Consider the following 12,779-nt stretch of genomic DNA (forward strand, 5'->3'; position numbering starts at 1 on the left):
TCTCTTGAAACGCGAAATACCGAGCTCGATTGCTGCAGTCGCTTAAGTGCGGCCAGTATCTAGTATTCGGGAGATAGTGGGTTCGAACCCCACCGTCGGCAGTCCTAAAGATGGTTTTCCATTTTCACACCAGGCAAATGCTGGGACTGTACCTTAATTAAGGCCACGGCCGCTTTCTTCCCACTCCAAGCCCATTCCTATCACATCGTCGCCATAAGACCTATCTGTGTCGGTGCGACGTAAAGCCAATTGTAAAAAAAAAAAAAAACCACGAAATATAGGTACCGGTAACACTTAGAATACGATAGCATTCCTTAATGAAATAGACTTATCAGTACATTAATGACATATTTCGTTCTACAAGAACGTCCTCAGATTTTATCAAATAATTTTTAACCACGTATAGTCTTTCTTTTGCGTTCTTCTGGCGTTCTTCTCTTCTTAAGTTGGTAGCCATTAGTTGTGCACGTGCAGAAGAGAAGTGCGGGTTGGTGGTTGTGGTCACCTTGAAATTTATTTGTTTTGTTTGTCAACATAATGGCATGCGCCATCGTCATAAATTTGACATAAAATGTATATACATCAAAACAAGGGGCAAATCGTATCAAAGATATGACGATAAAAGTATAAGATGTCTCGTATTGAAGAAAGCGATTTTACGATTGGTGTTTATAGATGTCCCGATCCAATCAAGAATTTCAAAATAAGGTGTGTATGTTTTGCAACTACAGTTGTAGGTTAGTGTGCATTTCGCCGGACGATTACAGGAAAAATAAAAACACGAAATAAAACCAATTATCCAGTTTCACTTGTGGGGTAAGGTTCTTGTGATTAAGGAAGTATAAGTCTTAAATAATCTTTAAATACCTCTTACTGATAGAAATGATCCGTAATTGAATTGAACACATTGTAGTTTATAAGGAAATTAATTCATAATGTGTCGTGACATAATTCGTTACGTTGTTAGCGAACTGTTAGTGTGGGTCCAGCCTAGGATAGGTTACAGAAAAATGACATTCGATACAGTCCCTGTCTTACAGGGATGAAACACAGGATGCCACCGAGAGTCGGCCTTCCTTACTTGTGCCATCATTAGCTATTCTGCTACCCAAGTAACAATATTCATCTACATCCTTTAAGACTCCCATTTCTTGATCCAGTATTTCCTGCATTCCATTTCTCTTATTTTGGATTTATTGATTTTCATCTTGCACTCCTCCAAGACTGTTCATACCATTCAGCAGTTTATCCAGATCTTCTGCAGACTGATATCAAATAACAGTGTCTTTGCCAGCAAAGTTCAGGGTTCTTAATTTCCTCTCTTTGAATGCAGTATGCAAAATGTCACACGATTCATGATACAGATGGGTCTTATGGCGACGATGGGACAGGAAAGGGCTAGGACTGGGAAGGAAGTGGCCGTGGCCTTAATTAAGGTACAGCCCCAGCATTTGCCTGGTGTGAAAATGGGAAACCACGGAAAACCATCTTCAGGGCTGCTGACAGTGGGGCTCGAACCCATGATCTCCCGAATACTGGATACTGGCCGCACTTAAGTGACTGCAGCTATCGAGCTCAGTAAAAAAATGTACTTCTAGATGCAGGTTGGTGGGTCGCTAGCACATGTCTCTCGTAGAAATAATACAAGGTAACATTGCTGGCAGGACCTAGTATTTACAGTGCACTGTGTCTTCTGGTATGGGCTAGAGCAATTTTGTTACTTTGATTGATCTGTTTCTATCTTATCCTTGGCTTTGACAATATGAAAGTGACTGAGGTACGAGTGATGCTAGTAATGCCAATCCTTATGCAGCCAGTCTCTGCTATGAATGATGTGAAAATGTTGCTCATAGGGTCAGTTGGTGCATACATTTCAGTGGGCTTGGCAGACTGATGTGTAATAGCAACTCTGGCTCGGTGAGGAAAGCAACGGGAAACTACCTCACTCCTCATTTCCCTAGTACGCCTCTTCAGTGATGCCTAGGCCATGTATGACAGCTGATGGTGGATCTGTTGAGGATCCAACCAGCCTTAGGGCTGAAGACTCAACATACAACATTCATGTAATTTACCTTTCAAAATTTATATGCTAGAGCTACTATCATCATCATTTTCATTTCCCCTTATCTTGCTCCTGCGAGGTCGGAGGGTTGCCTCTCCTCTTCAGTGATTGTATTCCAGTCCAGTCTTCTTTTTATTATACTGTCCTTGACAGAGTCCATCCATCTTGCTCTTGCCCTGTTTCCTTCTATTTTAGCCTCTAACACTTGGTCTGGTTTCCTTCCCTCCTCCATCCCCATAATGTGTCTGAACCATTTCAAATTATTTTTCTCCATCCTAACAGTCATTTTTACTACCCCTATTTCTTTTGTGACCACAACATTTCCTACTCTGTCTCTCCTTGCCTTCTTTACCATATATCTCAGGAACTTCATCTCACTGGCCTGAATTTTATTCTCATCTCTTGCTGTCAATGCCTAAATCTGGGGCTGTACCTTAATAAAGGCCACGGCCAGTTTCTTCGCACTCCTAGGCTTTTCCCATCCCATCATCACCATAAGACCTACATGTGTCGGTGTGACGAAAAACAAATTATTAAAAAAAAAGTTCTGTTGTTTGTTTCAGGGTGAAACTGAAGCGAGAGAAGTCTTCTTCCATCCCATTACCCAACTTCGAGCCTGGCGGTGGAGGTGATGATCGTGCCGAGGATGAAGGTGAAGACGCAGACGATGACAGTGAGGAGATAGAGGAGCGGACGTTTTCTTGGCAGGAGAAAGTGTTCAGTCCCTTTGAAATGTCCTACTACATCTATCCAGGGAACTGCCACACTCCGCTGGAGGAGATGTATCACGAAAAAGTGACAAAACTGTGTGAAGGCGGAAAACCAGCCAATCGCCTGTTCACCTATACTGAGGCAGACAACTATGGCGAGATGCAGGAGGTGAGTGACGTCATCGTATGATGTACTTAGGGCAGTAAGAATGTTATTGGTATTTTAATGGCCTGCCTGGTGGCCAAGATCGTTGATGTTCTGACTCCGTGATAAGCTGGTTTGACTCCTGTTGGTGGAATGTTGGTCAGCAGGGCACGAGAGCTGGGGGTATACAGTTTCTAATGTCCAGATTGCGTATCAAAAGCCTGGATTCATTTCCAAACATCTGCGCAGTGTTCATATGGAGTGATGGCACATGATGCTGTTGATGGTGATTCATCAGTTGAATGGCGACCTTGAGCTGACCCGTTGATGTTATTCAAGAGGAGTAGGCTTTGCGTTCTCATTATCTACACATCATACAACATGTAATCGTCACACTGGACACAGAAACACACACGTTCTTTCCGAGATCCGATGACGATGATGCGCACTGATGCCAGACTGTGGTCTCATATCCAAGCACCTGGAGCAGAAAACATGCATTTCACTGATGGTTTTTACTGTCTTTTGAACTTGGATGGAAATGCAAATCCAAGGAAGGAGAGGCCGCAGACGACCACAATTGAGATGGAAGGATACCATCCAACGCAGCATTATAGAAAGAAACCTGGACTGGGACACAGTGTTGGAGGAGGAGTGGTGGAAAGGCCGAAGAAAGTGGAGAGGAACCATATTTGCCCCTACCCGGCTACAGCTGGATAAAGGGAAATGATGATGATGATGATGATGATGATTGAACATGCCAAGGCACCAGACTTTGGTCTTGAAGGAGTTGTTTTATGTGCCGCTAAATCTACCGACAAAAAGCTGGCGTATTTAAGCACCATCACATACCAGTGGATTAATAAGGAACCAATTCCACTTCGAGATTGGGAAAGAACTACACAATGTTTACTTCACGTGCAGGATATTAGTTGCTAATGGAAAAGTTCTGGGAATAAAAAAGAAAGAAAGACCTAACTGTTGTGTTTTTGACTTAGGAAAGCGTATGACATTGTGTTGAGAAGTTAAGTATCGGAGAACCTAGACAGATTAACAGTTCTAAAATCTCTAATTTGCAAGATCCAAAATGTTGTGAGAGCAGCAAGCAGGGGGAAGATTGGAATGGTTTCTAACAAAGAGGGGACTACATGGATAATGTTATCAAGGAAATTAGTTGAGTGGATGCTGGAGATTTGAATGCTGGTGCAAACCGATAACCGCATATAAGACGTGTAATGTTCCCTGTTGGAAGTTCTCAAGCTGGTCTGCAGCCTTATTTGAAGCCACCTACAATAACATCCATGCTACATGAGGACGTTTATGTACACTTTGTTACACAAGACATGTTTAATTTGGTTTCCCATTACATCAAGACGGTGTATTAACATATCAACGAACAGTTTTAAGACGTTCATGTGATTGGTTTGCCAAGCAAAATATTTGTTTTTATACGACTCGATAGACGTCATATGTTTTAATTTGGTAGCTCATTCCACAATTTTAATGGGTTACCCTATAATCTGTATTTAATAATGGTTTAGTACAGTCGAACCTACCCTAACGGACACCTTTTTTCAGGGGACACCTCCCCGTACGGATATTTTTCCGCGGAACCTATTTTAGTTTACATAAGACACTTGTTAAATAAGCTTCACTTAAGGGGACACTTTACGAGTTCCAGGACACTTTCTTTACACAAGGCTACGTCATTCCTTCTCTTAATACCATTCTGCAGAATTCCTCTTGAATGTGTGTGCGATTTCATGTCCAAGGAAAACAGAAAGAAAGATACATAGGAATGCTGAAGTATATCTTTCCAGAAGAATGTTTTTTGAGAGTCCACCTTTTCAGTACATTACCATATGTTATTTTATTGATTTAAGTTACTTAAATATTTTTACATTACTGTAATGTCTTAAGCGGGACATGTTTCGCCTATTTTTTTAGCCATCTTCAGCTGCTGTTCCTACTACCTATGGGTTTTGTTTAATAATAAAATATTAAATTGCTTAAGCTGACATGATTTTTTTAAAACTAAAACATTCAGACAAAGGATGATACAATATCTTACAAAAACGCTACCCATATCGTCTCGTGCAGTTTCCAACCACAGGCTCGGTCTGCCTTTCCGTCCACCACTTCTCATCTGTCAATGTCATCCAGTTCCCTCCTCTTGCCTCGATGCTCCTCTTCATACCTTTCAGCTATCTGTCCTGCGGTCTTCCTCTAGGTCTCCTTCCCTTCAACTCCATTTCTAACACCTTTCTTGGTATCCTCTCTTCTCTCATTCTCTTAACATGTCCATACCACTCCAGCCTTGATTTTTCTATCTTTTCCTGTAGGGGTACCTCATTTACCATTTCCCGAACTCTCTCATTTCTTACTCTGTCCTACTCAACACCTCTGAAACTTCATTTCCATTGCTTGTATTCTACTTTTATCCCTCTCCTTCATCACCCTCGTTTCTGATCCATATGTCAAAATTGGCATAAAATAAGTCTTGTAGATAATTCCTTCACATCTCTGTTCCATATCAATCCTCCTACACCCTTAAACAATCCATTTGCAGACCTTCCTCTTTCATTGATTTCCATCCTGTTTCCTCCATTTTCTTCAATTACACTTCCAAGATATTCAGCACTTTTCAACTGCTCCCCTCCATCATGCCAGAAGTGAACGTAAAGACTGTAAAATCACTTTTATTATCTCCCAGGTAAATATTTAGTTGGAAATCATTTATTATAATAAAAATAAAGATGTATGCTTATATTTAAGGTGGATGTACTTTGCTGTTAAAATGTTTGACTAACTTTTAGCAGACACCTCTCGTAACGGACACGGTGTCCACAGAAGAGAGGTTTGACTGTTATGTAGCTGGAGATGTCCACTAGGTGGACAAAACATGAATTGATAATTGCTATCAGGTGATGTGTTTTATCAGATTAAGTAGTTTGAATTGGTGGATCCTTAACAATTGTTTGTGCAAACAAATTCCTTGTTTCCCTTCATGTGCAAAGTTCGGTGTAGCATTTAAAAATAAAAAACGTTAAAGGTTAGGCACAAACATTGTAATGTGCTTGATACTGAAGTTAGTAGTACAGTAGTGTAAAAGAGTTCCTAAACATTGCAGTAAACTATGCTTTAACTTGTATACAATTTACTTTTGCAGGTCTTTAAAAGAAATTGTCACTGAAAATTGCCTATCCCTTTTTTTAACACCTCAAAAAAGACCCTTTTTTCACAGAACTGCCTGAGGTATACACTGAACAACAAGCAGAAACTCTGGACTGAAAATATGCTTTTTATAAGATGGCGCAACATTGCTGCTTAACCCTTTCAGACCTGAAAGAAAACTGGAGGTGTGAATTTGTGTTTGTATGTCAAAAACTTACTAAAATGCTCCTCAGTACACATATTGATAGTTTATTTTACAAAATAAAAACTAACATCTGAAAAGCAGGACCCACACAATTGTGCGTATCAAAATTCAAAACCTCGTTGTATCACATACGATGATGTATCTGCAAAATTTACGTTCACTAACCAATGTACACACTTCATTGAATATATTCCGGTATTCAGTAAAGCTTCTAGATTAATATACATGCAATAAATAAATACTTAATTTTGGCACTACTGCTTCCCGTCATCTCGCCGATCAACTGTGCTTTTTAAACTCTTCTTCCTTCGCCCTGGCGGTCAAGCGCATACTAAAAGCAATTGAAATATACGCCACGAGTCCCGCACAATCACTGCAGTCCGGTCTAGCGCCGAAAAAACATCAAATACGGCCAGGGATAACTAAAATACGAACCCGCACAATTGTGCGTACTCGGTCTGAAAGGGTTAAAAAACAGAAGGGCCCCCTGAGGATGAGGGACGCAGACGAACAACACACCCACAGTCCCCCCTGCCTGTCTTAAGAGGCGATGCGGGATGATGAAATTACAACCATGAGACTACTTGTGATTAGTACAATTATGAGGGGCCAGTGACCAGGATTTTGGACACCTTTTTTTTATAATAAGCATCATCTCAGAAAATGCGGAATTGTGAATTGGATCCACTAATTGTTTTGGATTCAGGGTTATTTTTCATCATCAGAGGATACAGTTTGAAGTTTTAATTATCGTTGCATTTCGTTGACCTCGTACCATTAGGAGCTGATGACCTAGCTGTTAGGCCTCTTTAAACATCATGTCACCATTGATGCTTTCATGGCCCGTACTTGTAGACATGACATAGGCTTATGCCGTGTCAGGAAATATTTTCTTGAAAAGCATCATCTCTGCCAGAAAGACGTGTCCGTTGTCTGGCATTACACACTGGAAAATTTGAATTTTGTTTTTATTTCTTATTTCTGGTATGGCTTTTAGTGCCGGGAGTGTTCGAGTACATGTTCGGCTTGTCTGGTGCAGGTCTTTCTGTTTGACACCCATTGGCGACGTGCGCGTCTGGATGTGGGGATAATGAGGTAGCGAGAGGCTGAAACTCAGTGCCGGCACATAGCCCACTCCTGTTGAATAACACCAAGGAGTCTGCTTGAAGCTTTACTCCCCATCCGACGGACAAATTACCACCACCAGCATCATGAGAGGCTTGGGATCTAATCCAGGCTTTTGGCACGCAATCTAGTGATTAGAAATTGTATACCACCACCTCTCCCACCAATTTTTTCAACCAACGGGACTTGGCTAACCACGGTGTCCGACCAGACAGATCATGGGCACTGTGTAACTTTTTGCAGGGGACGAACAGCATAACAACTGATGTCCAGCCACCAGTCACTCCTCTGGTGAAGGGGATGTTGGGGGTGCGTCGGAGGAAGGCGTTCACTGTGACCAGACAGCCTGAGCAGTCGTTTCCAGTTCGAGACATCATAGACCCGATGCCAGACGAAGACAGAAAGAAGAAGACTCACTATATCCAGTCCTCCATTCACAACTTCTACATCGTAGCAGATTTGTGTGATAGAGACAGGTGAGAAAATCCTTTATTTGTTACTGGAGATTCAGGAGACATAGGAATTTCCTGTGGTTAAGTCGAGCATAATACAGCCCTTTATGAAATAATAATAATACAATAATAATAATATGGAGGGTTGTCTCAGTTAATACAGGATGCAAACTTGTGCGGATATGCTAGTCCTTGTATTGATATGATAGCCTTCAGAGAACACATCCGTAAAGGCTTCATCACAGACCCAGCTGTGCAGTTGGAGAGACCAACGAGAAGAGGTAAAGCGAGAGGAAAAAGAGATTTACAAACCGACAATCCCCCAGTACACATCCAAATACCATCTTCAAGAGATTGAAGTACAGTCGAACCTCCATTAACACAAATTTTCAATATCTCGAAGTAACTTAAATTTCCCGGCCATTCTTCACGTGTATTTATTTCTCTATTACTCGAAATTGGATTATACGAATTTCTCGATTTCTCGAAGCAAACATTTTCTCCCTTGAAGCAAAAATAATCTGTAACTAGAATTTTGTAGAACATTAACTGGTTTGTGAGGAACAGGTAACAAGTAAATAAAGGGGAGCCAATATGACGGGAACCGAAAAACTTAAACTTCTAGTGATCAGAAAATCGGCGAAGCCTCACTGTTTTTCGGGTGTGAATTCATTTGATATAGATGTTGATTCCCATAGGAAACCTGAAAATTTGTCCCGAATGAGTAAATTTATAATACCAATATAATTGGTCTGTTAGTGGACATTATAAATTTTCCAGCTAACTCAGTCTGGGTTGCCAGCATTTCGCCCAACTTAGCACACTGGATGATACATGGTCATATTACAGTCACTGTAAATGGCATTAATCAAAAGAAAAAAAGTGTACCAGCCTGTGAATTGAACCTCCTGTGACACAGCTTGGCTGATGCAAGAGCAGTAATATGTGATTTAGCCAACTTAACTACCGCGTTGTAGTCCTTGTAGACACTTCCTGTCCAAACGTAAGATAGTATTATCCGGAGCTGTGATCATTTTACATGTTCCTTATAGTTTAAGTAATAGAAATAACACTGCAGTTAATGATTGCTATGATATTTGCAAACATTGTATAAACAGTATGGGTGTACTAAGGCCATAAAGAAGCAGGTACTAATGTTTTTCGGATGACTATGATATATACGTTAGTTGAGTTACATACCTCCGTAAAAAATAAAGGGCTGATGAACCACCCAGTATAGATATATGAGCTTGATTTTGCATGTGATTGGTTGACTTTCGTTCCCATTAAAGCAAAAAATAAAAAGGCAATCTACAGGTGTTACCACATTTTTTGTAGCAAAACCAAACAGATTTGCTGGTGATATTTTTAATGACAAACGCTATGGATAAACAACACTGTAATTATCTACAAGGCTGTAGAGTTTATGTGAGTGCAAGCCCTGTCTTGTCCACATTGTGCAGCCATGTTCACAGAGCAATGTCCGAGATCTTTCCGTGTCCTCTGGCTGAAGCGTCAGTGTAGTGGCTTTCGGGTCAGAGGGCCCCCGGTTCAATTCCCAACTAGCTCAGAGATCCCCGACTAATCTTGATTACGTGAAGTGTGGCGCATGACTTGAGTTGTGGAGTGAGCTGCCCTGGGGAGAGGTCCTGTTGTTGTGTTATCAGTGGAAAATTCTACCTAGTAGGTTAATCAATTTAGTCCACCCCTCTAAGCGGTCGGAACGTGACATTGTGTGTGATGTTCCTTTCAGTGAGGACACGGATGACTGGACGGGTCGTGCGGAGTACGTCTTGTGTAAGATCCAGTACGACTTTGTTGCCCAGGTGCTGACCATCACACCAGACTTCACGAGCACCTCAGTGACGGGCAAGATGCTGCCCTTCCGGATAGAGGTCGGGGGTGATGCTCGCAACCTCTACCATTACTGGTTGGAGCATGCGTCTGAAGACCTGCCGCAAGAAGAGAAAGAACGGGACAGGGCTCTTCTTACTAAGGTAATTCTATCACTTACTTCACTTTATATCTGTTCTAGTGACCTACTTCTTCCTTTTCCTCTTCTTAATTTTCCGTTTCCATTCTTCTGGGTTGGGTTGTGAAAGAAGAACCTCCACAGTTTTCTGCAACGGTTGGAGGAAAAGTCATTCCAACTTTTTTCTTTTGCGGATATGTGAACGGATCACAAATTACTTAATGTATGCAGGCATAGTGTGTAAAGAGATGGCTCTGTGATTGTTGGTAGTAGCACAGAGCGCGCTGTGAACTCAGTTGTGTGGCAAGCATCGTGCGAGATGGAAGTAACCCGTGTTGAGCAGCGCACGTACATCAAAATAGGCGTTCTCCAGAGGAGAAATGTGAGAGAATGTCACAGGGAATTGGTGGAAGCCCTTGGGGAGTAATGCCCTCCAATACCGTACAGTAGCATAGTGGGCAGGAAAGTTTCAGCAAGGACGTGTGGCGACTAGTGATCAGTGACGCTCGCCACTTGCCCTCTCTAACTCCAGTAGCGTCCACTGTCTGTCTTCCTCCAGGAGCTGCTCGATAACACCACGTCGGGTCGTCCCGAGCGTCACTGATCACTAGTCGCCACACGTCCTTGCTGAAACTTTCCTGCCCACTATGCTACTGTACGGTATGGAGGGTATTACTCCCAAGGGCTTCCACCAATTCACTGTGACATTCTCTCGCATTTCTCCCCTGGAGAACTGCTATTTTGATGTAGATGCGCTGCTCAACACGGGTTAACTCCAACAGCGATTAATGGTTGAATGCTCCACTCCCTGTGCAGCGCCTGTCAGCTCGCTCCATTCCTGTGCTTTCACAAATACAGTATCATTTTCCAGCTCCAGTTTCCCGGTTGTAGTGTACAAGCGCTCTTCACTTCTTCCTGCCAAAGTAATTCCTTGCTGTTCTCGTTCTGTCCATCCTCATAACATGTCCAAACCATTGTAGCCTGCATCTTCCTATACTTTGTCTTTTCATATGAAATTTGCAGACCTGTTCTTGCTGCTATTCATGAAGTTTTTCTATGGACTGGAGTGCTTCTTGTTTGTTGTTGGAGAGGATTGCGAAGTCATCTGCAAAGGCGAGGCAATCAAGGTGAATTTTATTTTTGAGAAGTCTACCAATATTGATCCCTTTAGTTTCATTTTTCCATTCTCGAACCATTTTTTCCAGAACTAGATTTACTGGTAAAAGTAGCGGTGATATTCCATCGCCTTGTGTGACCCCTGTTGTAATTTTGAAAGGCTGTGAAATTTCTCCTAAAAATTTAACTTTTGCTGTTGTGCCTGTTAGAGTTTGCTTGATCAATTCCCTTGTTTTTCTGTCAACTTGAAATTCCTCAAGTATGTTGAGTAGAGTCTGTCGGTCTATTGAATCATGAGCTTTCTTGAAGTCAACGAAAGTAATTATTGTTTATTTTGTTGTACGAATTTGTAAAATAGTTTTTAGGTTTAAGATTTGTTCTGGGCATGATCTTCCTTTTCGAAACCGTGCCTGGTATTCTCCAATGAGGTGGTCAGTTGGTTTTTCTAATCTATTCAGTAGGGCTTTAGATAAAATTTTGTAGACGATTGATAGTAAGGAAATCCCTCTGTAATTGTTTATATCTGATTTATCTCCTTTCTTGTGGAGTGGGTAAATTAGTGCACATTTCCAGTCGTCTGTGGAATTTTCTCAGTATTCCAAATGTTCTGTATGATTTCTTGAATTATGTAAGCCATTTTCTCACCACCTGTTTTCAACATTTCAGCAATTTCCCATCTTCTCCTTGTGCTGTATTATCTTTCAATTCTTGAATTATTTGCTTGATTTCATCTAGAGTGGGAGGTTCTGAGCCAAGATTTGGTGTAGGTTTCTCAAAGGTTAATTCGTTTTGTGGACTTCCGCAATTTAATAGACTTTTAAAGTAGTCTTGCAGTTTTCTTTGTTATTTGTTTCTAATGATCCGTATGGATGTTTGAAGCAAAGACTGGGCGCTTGGTAATTTTGGAGTTCTTCTTTAAAATGCTTGTAGTAGTTTCTAGAGTTGTTTTTCCAAAAGTCTTGGTTTATTTCCTTCATATGGGTTTGGTATTGTTTTTGTTTTTCTGCTGTAATAATTGTGTATGTTTCCTTCTCTACTCCAAGGAATTCTTGCCATTTGATTTCAGATTTATGAGAGTTCCATATTTGCCATGTTTTAATTCTTAGTTTTATTGCTTCATCACATGTGTCATTTCACCATCTGTGTTTCCATTTTCTAGGCGGTGTGCCAATTTTCTGGGATGCCTTGCATGCTATACTTTTTAGATTATTCCAGTCTGAGGGTACATTTGTTGGTAAATTTGCAAGGAAACTATTGGAATTGAATTTAAAAAATTCTTTTTTTGCTAGGGGCTTTACGTCGCACCAACACAGATAGGTCTTATGGCGACGATGGGATAGCACAGGCCTAGGAGTTGGAAGGAAGCGGCCGTGGCCTTAATTAAGGTACAGCCCCAGCATTTGCCTGGTGTGAAAATGGGAAACCACGGAAAACCATTTTCAGGGCTGCCGATAGTGGGATTTGAACCTACTATCTCCTGGATGCAAGCTCACAGCCGCGCGTCTCTACGCGCACGACCAACTCGCCCGGTTTAAAAAATTCTGGGTCAATTTTTGTAATTTTCAGTGTTTTCATTTTTGACCTGTTAGGCTGAAACTACACTTTTACTAAGGACAAGTAATAATCGGAATCTATAATTCCTTTTTTGACCTTATCATTCATGATTTCATTTTGGTTTTTCCTGGTGATGGCTACATGATCAATTTGAAATTCGCCTAGACATTGATTGGGGGATCTCCAGGTCATTTTCTTTCTGGGTAGGACCAAGAAGTGTTTGACATTAGTTTTAAATTGAAGACATTACAGATCTTTCTCCAT

General features: G+C 41.2%; 1 protein-coding gene across 2 annotated transcripts in view; it reads left to right on the forward strand.

The window, feature by feature from the left end:
* The first annotated feature begins 536 nt into the window (after positions 1–536).
* Positions 537–12,779, forward strand: part of LOC136886863 (tectonic-like complex member MKS1) — a 47,218-nt gene continuing 34,975 nt past the window's right edge. For both annotated transcript variants that reach the window (XM_067159729.2, XM_067159730.2), the window contains exons 1-4: positions 537–708; positions 2,626–2,941; positions 7,665–7,897; positions 9,627–9,870. In XM_067159729.2, the coding sequence (XP_067015830.2) occupies positions 632–708; positions 2,626–2,941; positions 7,665–7,897; positions 9,627–9,870 (870 nt within the window). In that variant the 5' untranslated portion in view covers positions 537–631. The remainder of the gene's footprint in view (positions 709–2,625; positions 2,942–7,664; positions 7,898–9,626; positions 9,871–12,779) is intronic.

The sequence above is a fragment of the Anabrus simplex genome, chromosome X (assembly GCF_040414725.1).
Source record: "Anabrus simplex isolate iqAnaSimp1 chromosome X, ASM4041472v1, whole genome shotgun sequence".
Classification (NCBI taxonomy): Eukaryota; Metazoa; Arthropoda; class Insecta; order Orthoptera; family Tettigoniidae; genus Anabrus; species Anabrus simplex.